The following is a 13,191-nucleotide window of genomic DNA, read 5'->3' on the forward strand; positions in this document are numbered from 1 at the left end:
CAACCAGCAATCTTTCCATTTAAACTTATAATTAATTATCCGGCATCCTCCATTTGTAAACGAACTATTGTGCAAATAAATACTTTAAAATTAAATTTCTTAGTTTTCTCAAATAAAATAGTGCGTGAATTCCTGTTCCCTCATCTAGCATCATTATCTCGTCGGAGGGACATCTCATCCGGTGTTTGACACTTTAAAAGGTGAGCAATTATAATTAATAATCGTCTATTAGGAATAAATCTCGGTTTATCTAAAACAAGCAATTGAACCGAGTTGCCCAATGCATTCTTACGCTTAATTGGTATTTGGCGACCTAAACTACTGACCGTGCGTCTAGCTGCGTTTTCATCCACGGATCCCAGTCGCTAACTACTGGAATTTCCGGGAACTGTCGCGCGGTCTAATTACACTACTCCCTTCACGTCCAGAACGTAACAATGACGTAACAGTAGGACCTTTCCACTGATGCCAACCGTAAAAGTATTATGGCAAGCCCTGCATTTTGCCCACTATGGCCGTGTTCGAAAATTGACTGACAGTACTGTCAGCAATCTTTCATCTCTTTTGCGGTTCCAAGTTCATGGACAGCTCTGACTCTGTCGTAGGGAATTTTCAGTACTGTCAGTCAATCTACGAACACGGCCTTTATCATTTATCATCACTATGGCAAAACATCAATTCGAATTCGACCAAATTCCACGGCACCTCACCTCATGAAACACCACTTTTATGTTTTTCTTGATTTTCTGAAAAATCCTGCAGAAATAATTAACAAAAATAAGAGAATGATTAGATGCAATTAAGAGCAATTGGAATCAAATATCATTCTGTTCGAATAACCATCGGCGTTCACTAAAGATATAAAAATCGAGTCGGCATGGCGGATACTACAATTTTCTCCCACACTTCAGCCTTTCGTACGAGAACGCATCACTCTACCTTAGCAGTTCCTGTCGTCTCCACATAACGCATCACACATCTTCAGACAATGCAGAGGTTATTGTTATTTTCATTCATTGAAGAACGAACAAGTTGTACCCTTCGGGTGCCCATGCGTACACGGTGACCACCCCAAGTGAATATTGTCAATTTTGTACGCATCTGAACACAAACAGCGAATGGTTTGATCATGATTCATCGGCACAAAGGTCGATGATCTTTTACGCAGTGAGAATGGACCTTCCGCGATTGACGCTACGTCGAAAGATCAGAATTGAAGACGTAACCGAATTTCAAGTCGGCAGTCACATGCGTAGTTGAACACATTACGGTAATCTCGCATGGCATGACTGACTTATCGCGTATAATCTTGTACTATTTTAATCTAATCGAATCTGACAACGTTGCTTATCTGTGTGAGCATTACAAACACGACCATGATCAGAAGGAGCAGGTGAATATATTCTGTCGCATACTTATTCGTAATTGCAAACATGTTTATCTTTGTCTTGCTGTGATTGCTTACTTTTACTATTAGTATTTTATTTTGTAAAATCAAGGTAATAATTTTCGCGTCAACCGGCTTACTTTTGCCTTACAATCATCAATCTTTCAATATGTACTTTCAAATCATAGACCAATTCATATGTTCGTTTGACTTATACTAGCTAGGATTTTCTGGGTGGGGTTTTGTTCGAAAAATAGTTTGTCATTTATTTCACAGGTATGTAGGGCAGAGACAATCATTTGTGGCCATCTCCCTATCTTTTGTTACACATATCCAATGTTTTACTTATGTATGGTACTGAAAATTGTGTTTAATTATTAAATGAATTATGAAAACGCACCTTACAGTCACGATATTGAACGGAACTCAATACTCAGTTGTTTAACCTCTTGAATACACACCTAATACCGGACGCATTTGAAATACACATACAGCTGATGCGAATTTGCACCACAGTCCACTTGAAGGAATTCGAATCCAGTTATATAATGATCAAAGCTGGTCAAACGGCTTGATGCTATTATTTGTGGCCATGCCTTTATGTATATGTAATTGATATGGCTGTACTAAGGTGGCCCAAAACAGTGCACCTACCCTATGTTGGGAATTTTGTCAAGTTTTATAGAATTCATGAGAAGAACTAATTCAGTTTTAGAAAACTGTAGCCATTCAATGAATAGAATAATCATGGAAATAAAAGATTTGAGCTTCGATGACAAGTTGACGAAGAATTATTTCAAAACAAAATTTTTTTTTGCTACTGGCATAAATCATGAAGTTCTACGTATAATTGAATTTTGTACGCATTCTTTTACATACCTGCTTTGTATTTCGTAGAAAGTGATGACCTTAAGGCAAAGAAGTCGCCGGTGTGAGATGCTTTTTACTACACACGAAAATGGTAACTTTAGCTAATATGTGTTTGCATATTCTGTTCGTTTCAAAATTTATGTTCTTTTTTGTTTAGCGTGATGTTCAGTAGCTTATGATCGTTTGAATAATCAAAAAGGCTCATATTTCTTGCAGGTTGAAAAATAAAATCGGTGCGGTTGTATTAATTATTGGGCTGACTGTGGCCTATAATGAATTCATTGCTTATGAAATTCAAAGACTGCATTGGGCCTTCCATAAGTGCACAGATTGTACAAGGATCTTACTTGTTGCCGATCCACAAATTTTGGGAATCAAAAATGAGAATTATCCCGGTGCATCAGTGGCAATTTGGGATAGTGACAGGTAAATTTGTTGATAATACTACTAGTATATAGGCTGACAAAGAATGAAGTTGAAGTTGTGATATTAAATAAGACAAGAAAATACAAGTGTAAATGCCAATTACTGCAATTATTAAAAGTCTAAGAAAAGGCAAAAAGGAAACAAGCTTTTGAATATGGCAACTTGGAATAAATTGAATCAATAATTTGATATGCTTATGACCAAATAAATGAATCGTTGAATTACAAACACTGTTGCATGTATCGATCCTGAAATTTATTGAGTTTCACTTGGAGTAAATCCTATTGATTGAGACAATTGAGTTTTCTTTGTTTTATTTGCTACATTACCGGTATAGACTTCAACATAATGAAATAGCAAAGAACTAGGATTCAATAATTTTGGAATTTTTTCTCCCAATTATTCATATTTCCAGTTACTTGCGGAAAACATTTGCAAGAGCTCTCGCGCATTCACAACCTCATGTGATTGCTTTCCTGGGTGATTTAATGGACGAGGGTCATATCGCATCTGGAGAATATTTCGAAAAGTATAAACGGAGGTTTGATTCTATATTTCAAACGCCAGATGATGTGATGGTATGTGTTATACAATTGCAACTATTTGTTATCATGAAACATAATAACGTCGGAACTAATTGAATACTCGATTCAAAAATTAATTATTTTCATTTTATTGACGATCAATGATTGAATTGATGTACAGAATGGTGAAAGAATAATTATTGAAAATTAATGCATAATTAGAAAGTAACTCTTTTGCCTGCACAAAGACTAATGTAGGAATTGCTTTTCCTGTAGAAAATTTATTTACCTGGAGACAACGATGTCGGTGGCGAAGAGGATACCGTATCTGCACATATTTCTGACAGATTTGAATTTACATATAGTCAACCTGATACTTTAAGTTACAAAAGCGTGAATTTTTTTAAGGTAAGTTGCTATATTAATTACATGGATTGAATACATGTATTTTTTATGAAAGTTCAGCACCCACTAAGATCTGCAGAATAATAAATGCTGCTCCCGGTTGGATAAGTTTTGCGTCTCACACCACGAAGTGAAAAAGCTTAGATGCGTTGTCTAATGCTCTTCTCACAGTAGCCTTAAGAAAATTGACCTTGAAATTTTAGGCTTGCCATGAAATTTTTAGGGTGGTGACAGACCGGGAAAACCAGATCTGGTTAGGGAGTTTCGTCTATCGGGAAAAGTCAAGGAAAAGTCAGGGAATTATGATGGACCAAAGGGAGAAACGTACTTTTTTTATAAATTGTTGTTAAACTTGAGTTATGCTTCGTAAATTCAGCTAAGCTAACTTTCGTAAATGGTATTGTTCAATTTCTAATTATTTGTGTGAAATGAAGTGATTCTCTGTGGTTTCAAATCCAAATTTATGTATTGAAGGTGCACAATTTCTGGAGCTTTTAGTCATAAAAGTGGCCAATATGGCCCAACTTTCATGGGAAAAATCAGGGAATTTTATTTAAGCAAAAATGTCGATATTCTGATTTACTCTGTTAATATTAAGATAGTCATCTAGAGGTGACTGATAGGACCCTTGTGGTGCCGCGGGTGTGATTAGGTTTAGGTTTGGCCGCTGTGTTTACTGCATTGGTAAATTAGTCTACCACAAGTCATTCTTTTCTGGTGTATTTTACAGTGGTTTGTTTTCTAGTAGGCCGGAGATTTCTTCTTGTGCAAGGCAGCGGTTGTTATGATACAGTTTATCTTCTTCCATGGTGGTAGTTATTCAGGCTTCTCTCAGCCCTTTTCGGGTTTTTAGTAGGCTATTCTTCTTTTCTCTTTCTTTACAAAATCTATATTCACTTTCGACTGAACTGCAATGGCCACTTCATTGACCTAAAAAGTAGGACAAAGTAGCATAAGATTCTCTTTTATACGTTGTTCCCTCATTTATGTGAGAAAAGTTCTTGGTTTCCACATTTGCAAGAGAAAAGTTCTTATTTTTCGAGTTTGCGGCAAAAAGTTCTTATTCCCCGTTCATTCGCGAAAAATAACACTTTTCTCCCGCCCATGAGGTAACTATATTTCAAGTCAATTGAGGTGGCCACAGTTAAGTTGGGAATAAAATCATGTATGCAAGACGGGAATAAAACTTATTTTGCCGCAGGTGATTACTAGCCTTGCTTTGCTCAGGCAGCAAACCTACCTCTGGGAATAATCTTCGATCTAATTCCCTTGTTATATAATGTACTAATTTAGGGCTTCAAAGTTCTTGTTGCAAAACAGTTTTTTCCACCTGGAAGCAATGAGTTTGATCATGATCGGGTGCTTTCCTGGTATCTTTCTTAGTCTGTGTATATTGTATTGATATAAGTATCGGAAATATTTACTTCACTTTTTTCGAGTATTTCTTTGTCACTGTTGTATAGATATTTATTAAATTCATTGTTATCTGAATTGTTAGATAGCAGAATATTGTTGGACATGTTGATTTTTTTTAGCCATGAGCAGGACCTTGTTCTTTAAGATTTGGTATAGATTACTGACCTCGTTCTGAGCGTTTCTATTTCCTCTATGTCAACTATGATTTCAACATCGGATTATTTTAGTTTTCGCACGTAAGCCCTCACTTCAGTAAGTAGTGGATACATATGATCCACGTTGCCTGACATGCTGATTCAAATCAAAGAGCTAACCAGCCCCACCATCTGAATATCACTGCACTTTTCATTTTCGTTTATGTACCCATTGGTATTTTGAAGTATTTTGACTGTTCAAGTTGACAATTGTAATAAGTGAATGTGTCTGGTATCTTATTTTACGAGCTTATAGCAGGAGCACAGAGCCACAGAAACATATCCGTCGCTGGCGAGTGTTAACATGCGAATCCAAAATTTTCTCTATACGTCTCTAATAAAATTTTTTATCATTCGACAAAATTCGTCAGACGGGAAAAATAAAAAAATAAAGTCTCTTGAAAGTTTGATTACTCATATTCACAACAGATGTTAGCAGGCACAGTCCACAGATATTACTTCCCCTCTTCGCCGGCATATTTTATTAGTGCCCATTGGACGTTATCAATTCCCAGTCTTCCGTTTGGGTTGACTTCAGCATCTCAGAACGGCCTTGACTTCTTACCACAGATCTTATCATGTACTGGTCTACAGTTTGAGACTGAGCCATCTTTGATGTCATCTTTGCTTATTTTCTGCGATTCGTCTATTGAGCAGCTGTGAGATTGTGGAAGCTTACTTCAACTTCTGCATTTAGACGTTGATCTTTTCGATGTGACATTGTCCGGTTTTACATACACTTACATACAGTTTTTATTCTCTCCCATTGTTTATCTAGGCTTAGCCTTGTTGTATACACTACCTTTCTCCGGTAGAAACTTTTTACTTAATTCACAATTTGATGTGATCTAATATCGGAAAAATAAGCTGCACCCTACTTGAAGATGTTTGGTTATTTATATACACTAATTATTAAATAACATCCACCTCGATTTTATCTGTGTTTCGCAAAGTGAATTTTGAGATGAATATTTTGTTGGAAACAATTTCATGATCATCACACTGCAGTTCCGTTTTGAGATCTACAACTGCGGCGTGAACAAGATTTTTCCGTGGCAGACGGGACTAACTTCTTTCGTAGCGATATTGCATTTGCAATGTTTTGAAAATGTTGTAGTAAAAACATTTCATATTTTATTAGTTATCCATTTACTTTATTAATTATCAAATATTTTCTGATCATAATTTCATAAGTTCTCCAAAATATTTTTCTAATATTTTGTGCAAATATTTGTCAGCATCGCAAAAATTCGCATTGAACGAATGGCTAAATCGTTGTAAAAACATTATGTAAAAATATTTGACGTGGCTTTAAAATCTGACAACCAAATACATCGGAAATACTTTCTGAAATATTTTACACTGTTATCGAGTAATATAGTGTAAAATAAGTTTAAAATACTCTAATATTATTTTCTTCGAAATTTACTACGAAACATTTGATAAGATTTCAAACATATTTTCATGAAATATTTTTTTTTAAGTATTTATGAGTCGCAAGAGAACATTGAAATTTTAAGGTTGGCCTTCTGTAAAATCCAAGAATAGAAAGGTCTAAGAATTCAGATCCGTGTATTGATTATCAATTACAGGAAACTGTCCGAATGGAAGTCGAATCCATTTCTGAGATCCACTTATCTTCACAATAACGACTATTACTCTGTTTCAGGTAAACAGACTGACCCATTCTGTTCCTGGAGCACCCAGCGACGCATTTTTGAATGATTATTCAGAAAGGAATACTACGAATGTGGTGCTGAGCCACATGCCATTGCTGTTCTCTCCTGGCAGTTTTGTTCAAAGTGTAAGTAAAATATGTGAAACAATCGTAACGCTTATTCGTCTAGTTCATGAAAACTGGTGACTATTAGTGGTAGCAGTAGGTGAAGTTTTTCTTTGGACAGTCAAACAGAGTCTTATATTATTATACATTCCTTGATTTAATGTTCTTCGGGATATTTAAGGATCACATTTAAAATACGGACCATGACTTTAATAGTATTGATCTTTTTAAAATTTATTGATGAGGCTAAAGAAAAGGCGCACTTCGATTTCTATAATTGAGAGAGACACGTAAAGGTACCTCTTATTGCTTTATAACTATTGTAACCTCGTCCATTAAAGTATTGTAATCTTGCTTCTTATACTTGCATTAGTTATATCTTCTGAAATATTTCTTCTCTTGTTGATTAGGTAGTCAAAGAGCTGTCACCACAGTTGATTTTTTCTGCTCACGACCACAAGGCGATGCATACCAGCTTAGATATGGCGACAAACCAATTAAGTGATATTTGGATCTTACCTCCACATGAAAATCGGTTGTTTCATCTACGTCTTGATATGGGAGATATTCACGAGGTTCAAATACCGACTTGTTCGTACAGAATGGGAACCCCTTACATTGGTTACGGACTAGCTTCTGTTGGTGCGTAATTTCTGTGAGATTCAGGTAATAGTTGTTGGAGGTTGGACTGTTTAGTCGTTTATCAGACGTAAACTTAAAATTTGAGGGTGAAGTTTGACTAAGACACATTTTTCCGTTGATGTGAACTTTATTAGATTCGACTGTGTCGTTTTCCAAAAATTAACTTTCAAATTTAAGTGTAATTCATGGCCTCTTATGAGAGAACAGTCTTATTGAAATCGTGTTTCTATCAATGAAATTAATAGTTGATGATAAGAAAGTTGAATGAATAACTACGCGACATAAAAACACCCACCTGAAAAACTATCTATAAAATTTGGAATAGTTTGATCACATGCTTTGTGCATGATCAACAAAAATATCAGCAAAGGTGTTGCTTTTTAGGTGCTGTAGGGCGTAATGTGGCTTGCCCAGAAACATTTCGGCATCCAAGAATTTTTACCTTCAATTCCCTCACCTAGGAAGCAGTTCAACCTCCATAATGATTTTTCAATGTATTATCTAACTTGCTTGTGGTTTCCTCTGTGTTTCAGATACGCACGAGAAGGTAGTCCAATTTACAATACTTTGGCAGCCAAATCGGTTTGTGCAGATTTTAGTTTATAACTTGGTCGGATTGATATTGATTATTTTTTCGTTTTACTTTGCTGCTGTTTGGGCTTACCGAGTTTTATCCGGCTATGTAACTTACACAAAAGTACCAAATATGCGGACATGAAATTTAAATGCTTCCGGGATATAGAATGAACTTCTCATTCGGTATAACGAACAGTTTGAATAACAAAAGGACGAAAAACTAGTTCCAAATGTGAATAGAATTTGTAGGCGTTTAGTAACTTCCATTCTTCTTTTCTACATTCATTCCAACTTTGACTGTCTTTTGCTTTTGAACGTTGAGATCATTTCAAAGAAATCCACTCAAAACATGTTTTAGTTTGCTGGCTGCATATAGACGCAGACTTGATTTTGAGCCCTTGTATACAATATATCGGTATTATAAATCATAAAATGGTCAAGCGATTGCTTGTTAAATATTATTTACCTATTCTCTACCTCTGGGAAATAATTGCTAACATCTGTCCGAACTTGAAAAGTCACTCTGGTTGGCAATTCACGATCACATTTTTAAAATAGCTTGGATACTGTTGTTATTGTGATACCCTGGTCTTGGAAGGATTCTCTTCTGGCTCTCCAATCTGTCAAATTTTATTTGCATTCATGGTGATTGAATGAGCTATTTTTCGGTGCTAAGTGGTCTGCTTGAAGATGAATATTATCGTTCTTGCTATGTAGATTGTAAAAAGAGTCTATAAAGCACATGATTTTGGCTAAGAACCAGAATTTCTAATAGTATTGATTACTCTCTTCCACTTACAATTAAATACGGACTCAAGAATAAACTTGGAATTTCTTGTATTTAAGCCGAAACAGAACACATATTTTTTTTTAATGAACTAATTAGTAAGAACGATTGTATCCATCTCTATACATAAAATGGCTCTGGTAGAGAAAAAAGTACACTAAATAAAATGAGTGAAATATTAATTCTTAAGATAACAAATCACTGAGATTGCTAGCCGTACTTTAATTTTATTCACATTTGAAAACTAAGTTTACCGAATTTTATTCTTTTTTTTTTTACTTCGTGTTATGCTATTTCGTACATCACTTAATATTATTATTATCATATTATTATATATTTTAGTAATTTAGAATTTTTATAACTGATACCGACATCAGTATTGAAGCATTTGAATAACTTAATATAACAATTAAGAAGAAAGGCAATAATTATACAATTAGAATTTAAATGTACCCTAAGGTTGCGGTTGGTTCAAAATATGAGGGAAGTTTAATTTATACAATTTGTTTTCAAAATATATGTAACCTTCGATTTGATGATAGCTGTTCCCTTTAAATCATTGAAATATTTTCTTGTCACCAAAATTCAACAAATCTGTTCAAATTTTCGAAAAATCGTAACATTTTGCCAATTATTGGTATCGGGTAAATTATTAGAAAAAGGGTTTCCAATCATTATTTCGGTAAAATATGAGGACGGGTAACGTGCTGTTCAATTTCATACATGGGTGACTGAAACACAGGGTGATTTTTTATTTATTGAGATTATTTTATAATAAAGTTTTTTATTATATTGAGTCATATGCATTATCGATGGCTTTTACTTTGTTTTATGAAATGTATCGTTATAAATCTGTTTCCAGATAGTAACGGAGCCAAAAATCGTACAAATGGCGGTAAAAACATATATACCAACGCCAGAGAATTCATTGCCTTATAAACGATTTTTTAAGCCATTATGTGTGTTAATCTGAGGGAAGTCGTCTTTATGGCCATGAATCTTGAGGCATTGTTATGTTTTTTCGTCAAATTATCAACAAATTTTTTATCTGCTGTTGCCCCTTTTGTTAATTGGCACAATAGTTTATTATTTAATATAAGACTAGTTATACTGTAGAAAAGTAAGTATTATCAATTTGTAAAGGTGTGATTCTAGATTTTTGAATCATGAATAGATTACTGGGGAACGACCTATGCTCTTATTAGCGAACCAAATATTTTTCAAAGTTGACACAATATGAGTATGTCTTCTTGGATTCTGTACTTCGTCTTTTTTCATGGTCAGGGAAGAGATTATAAAAACAAAGAAACGAATAATTCATAATAATTTTATTCGAAGCCATTATAAACGATTCTATCACATACCGGAACAATCTCTTAAAACTTAAAGATCAACTGCGCACGCGCCAAATAGTTCAATCTCATTGGTTTGCGAAATCCTCCCACAGCGATATTCTTGTTTGCTGCGATGCAGGGGGCCAACGTAGACAAAATGTGTACGTTTGAATTTTCAAAGAGCTTAAGCATTAAATTCCGACCGTTCTTTGAAGAATCAACTTTCCAACCCAATAACAAATACTTCCGAAACCTTTCCGAGTCACTGCCTCAATTATTTGAAATTCTAACCTCGAAAATTCGTATCAACTACATCGCCGCTAGAAACAGTTCGACAGCTGAAACTCGGGATGGCCAGCCTGCATAAACAGCCGATAAAACTCGCGCATGCACAGTTGATTTTCAAGTTTCGAGAGATTGTCACGGTATGTTTTTATAAGTGACTCGTAAATTCCTAAACAAGCTACATTCGTTACAAAATTTACCGAATCTTACCAGGTGCCATTCGATCGATGTTGCAGAGGTCACCAAAGTTTTAATTTATTTGTACTTAATTGGGCCTTCCCAACCAAGGCATGTGGTGGGTGTAAACCAGATTTCATGATTACACGATTTCAAGAATTTCATGTAATTACAAATATTTCCGAGATTTTAGATGATTTCAATCGTTATTCAAGATTTCATGAGGTATTGTAGTATTTCAAATGATTTCAAAATACTTCACGGGATTTCAGTACATTTCACAAAATTTCAACGAATTTTATTATATTTCATGAGTGCTGTACGTACGATGATAAGAGCAATCACTCTCGAGTTTACCTAGAACACACAATTGAATTTCACATTCCAATTTATTTATGAAGCATCATAAAACCCGAAGAGTCAAGGGGCCTTGTGACGTGTAAACAACATTCCTATTTTTTCTCGAAGTTTCTGCACGTGCTCTGGGTTTTCCCCTAAGAATGTAGAAATGATTAACATTCCAAACGAATCATGATAGAATGTGTTCTAGTACATCTTAGTTTTTTCTTAGAATATTCTGTTTAAATATATTTAAGCAATTTAAATAGCCTAACAAACGAAATCAAAATCACATTAACCCATTTGCTTTTTTGTACACTATAGTGTATAATCTTGATTTTCGTTTTTGTACTATTTTTTCGAGATATACTACATATTAAAGAAGTGTCAAGTATATGAAATAGGGGTAAAATTTTCTAACAAATCGTTTGCCGCTGTTTATTTTGTAGAATTATTCTCACATTACGTGAAAAACGCTAATTTTGAAAAAAAACTCAATTTCTGAAACATGTACAAGACTACTTAATATCGTTCAAAAAGTGTTTCTTTACTTAAATAATGGCATTTTGAGTGAATATTTTCATTTTAAAGTGAACGGGTTAATTATTAAGCTAAATAATAAAGCACACAAGTAAAAAATATAATTCACATAAATGATAATGAAAAAATCATGTATCATTAATAAACTAAATTGTTGAATAAACAATGGTTTTTGCGCTATTTCAAAGCAAATTGACAGTTTGTTGGTCGGGTAAGCGCGATGTATATAACCCGTCGCGGCTCGCGCGAGCAGTACATCTTTCTTAACTTTAGCGAATGGAAAATAGTATGTAACAAGGAGGTAAATTGTTGCACTCGAATTTTTACTGGCACACTTCACTCTTCAGTAAATTTGGAGATCCAGCAGAAGCTTAAGAATGACCAAAAATAATCAATAAATTTCCGATCAAATCGATTATTATTTTCCTATTAACCGAGCGTAATCGATTATTTTTCCCATAGACTTATAAAGATAGACCGAGTGCTCTTATGAGCCGCTTGAAGCAAACATTTAAAAGACAGAAATATGCCGCGAGTACTCCTTTTTCTCTCTGACGATATTTGTGGCGGGGATCGAGGCGGTAGAGGAGAATGAGGCGAAATTATGCGCCTTTATCTATAGCTGTTCCACTTCCACTGCTCCGTTGTCTCCCACCATGACGCCAATTGAAAAGAGAGAGCAGTACTCCCGGTATATCTCTGTCCTTTATATGTAATTGTCAGTGCCTCTTATAGGCGCGCTCAGTCTATTTTTATAAGTTTATGATTTTTCCTCACAATCGGTTTTTGTCTTTTACCCCTATGAACGATGCAATACAATATCAATTTATGTCATCAAAGTATCAATTATCATCATTGTCTTACTTACTATCTATTTGAAATGACAAGTGAAGGATAGATGAATATTTTCACCAGAAATTGTAAAAATATTTTTGATGAAACTATAAATTATTAAAAAAAACTTTTCCGCTATTAAGATTACGTACTGAAGTTTACGAAGTTTTGTTTCATGTGCAACGTTTGAAAAAAAATACGAAATAATCGATCGATCGATAACTTTTTCCGATTCCATCGAATCGTATTCGATTGTTCTTTTGGACTCGATTAATCGCTGCATCGATTACTTTTAGCTAGCAGAGATGAGTAGTAGCTAGTGGCCGTCCCTACCGCGCAGTCTATTTCTATAAGTATATGCATGGTCTATGCTCCGAAGTCTATATAGCGCCCTAATTGACGCGCCGCCGCTTCACTGGTCGACGGAGCGCTGCTGACCGCCAATGAAAATAATACCCGACGTTCATGGAAGATATATTGTCGGAAACTGCACAGGTACTTACCGACCGAAGTGAACAAGTCGCGCTGCTCGCTCGCTGTCCATTTACCAACAAGCCAGTCGACGGTGACCGACAGAAGCGACGGACGGACTGCCAAAATATCGCTGCAACTCGGCTTATCGTTTCTCCCGGATCCCGTCTGGCGACGGAGTTCGCCTCGGAGCCGCTGGGG

General features: G+C 35.2%; 1 protein-coding gene across 1 annotated transcript; it reads left to right on the forward strand.

Moving 5' to 3' along the window:
* The first annotated feature begins 643 nt into the window (after positions 1–643).
* On the forward strand, positions 644–12,589 carry Mppe (Metallophosphoesterase). The gene is made up of 8 exons (XM_046620881.2): positions 644–1,393; positions 2,474–2,683; positions 3,099–3,261; positions 3,484–3,615; positions 6,892–7,026; positions 7,416–7,647; positions 8,181–8,952; positions 9,070–12,589. Exons 1-7 carry the CDS (start codon positions 1,377–1,379, stop codon positions 8,363–8,365), a joined length of 1,074 nt encoding a protein of 357 aa, XP_046476837.1. The 5' UTR covers positions 644–1,376; the 3' UTR covers positions 8,366–8,952; positions 9,070–12,589.
* The last annotated feature ends 602 nt before the right edge of the window (positions 12,590–13,191 follow it).

This window comes from Neodiprion pinetum, chromosome 4, assembly GCF_021155775.2.
Source record: "Neodiprion pinetum isolate iyNeoPine1 chromosome 4, iyNeoPine1.2, whole genome shotgun sequence".
NCBI lineage: Eukaryota > Metazoa > Arthropoda > Insecta > Hymenoptera > Diprionidae > Neodiprion > Neodiprion pinetum.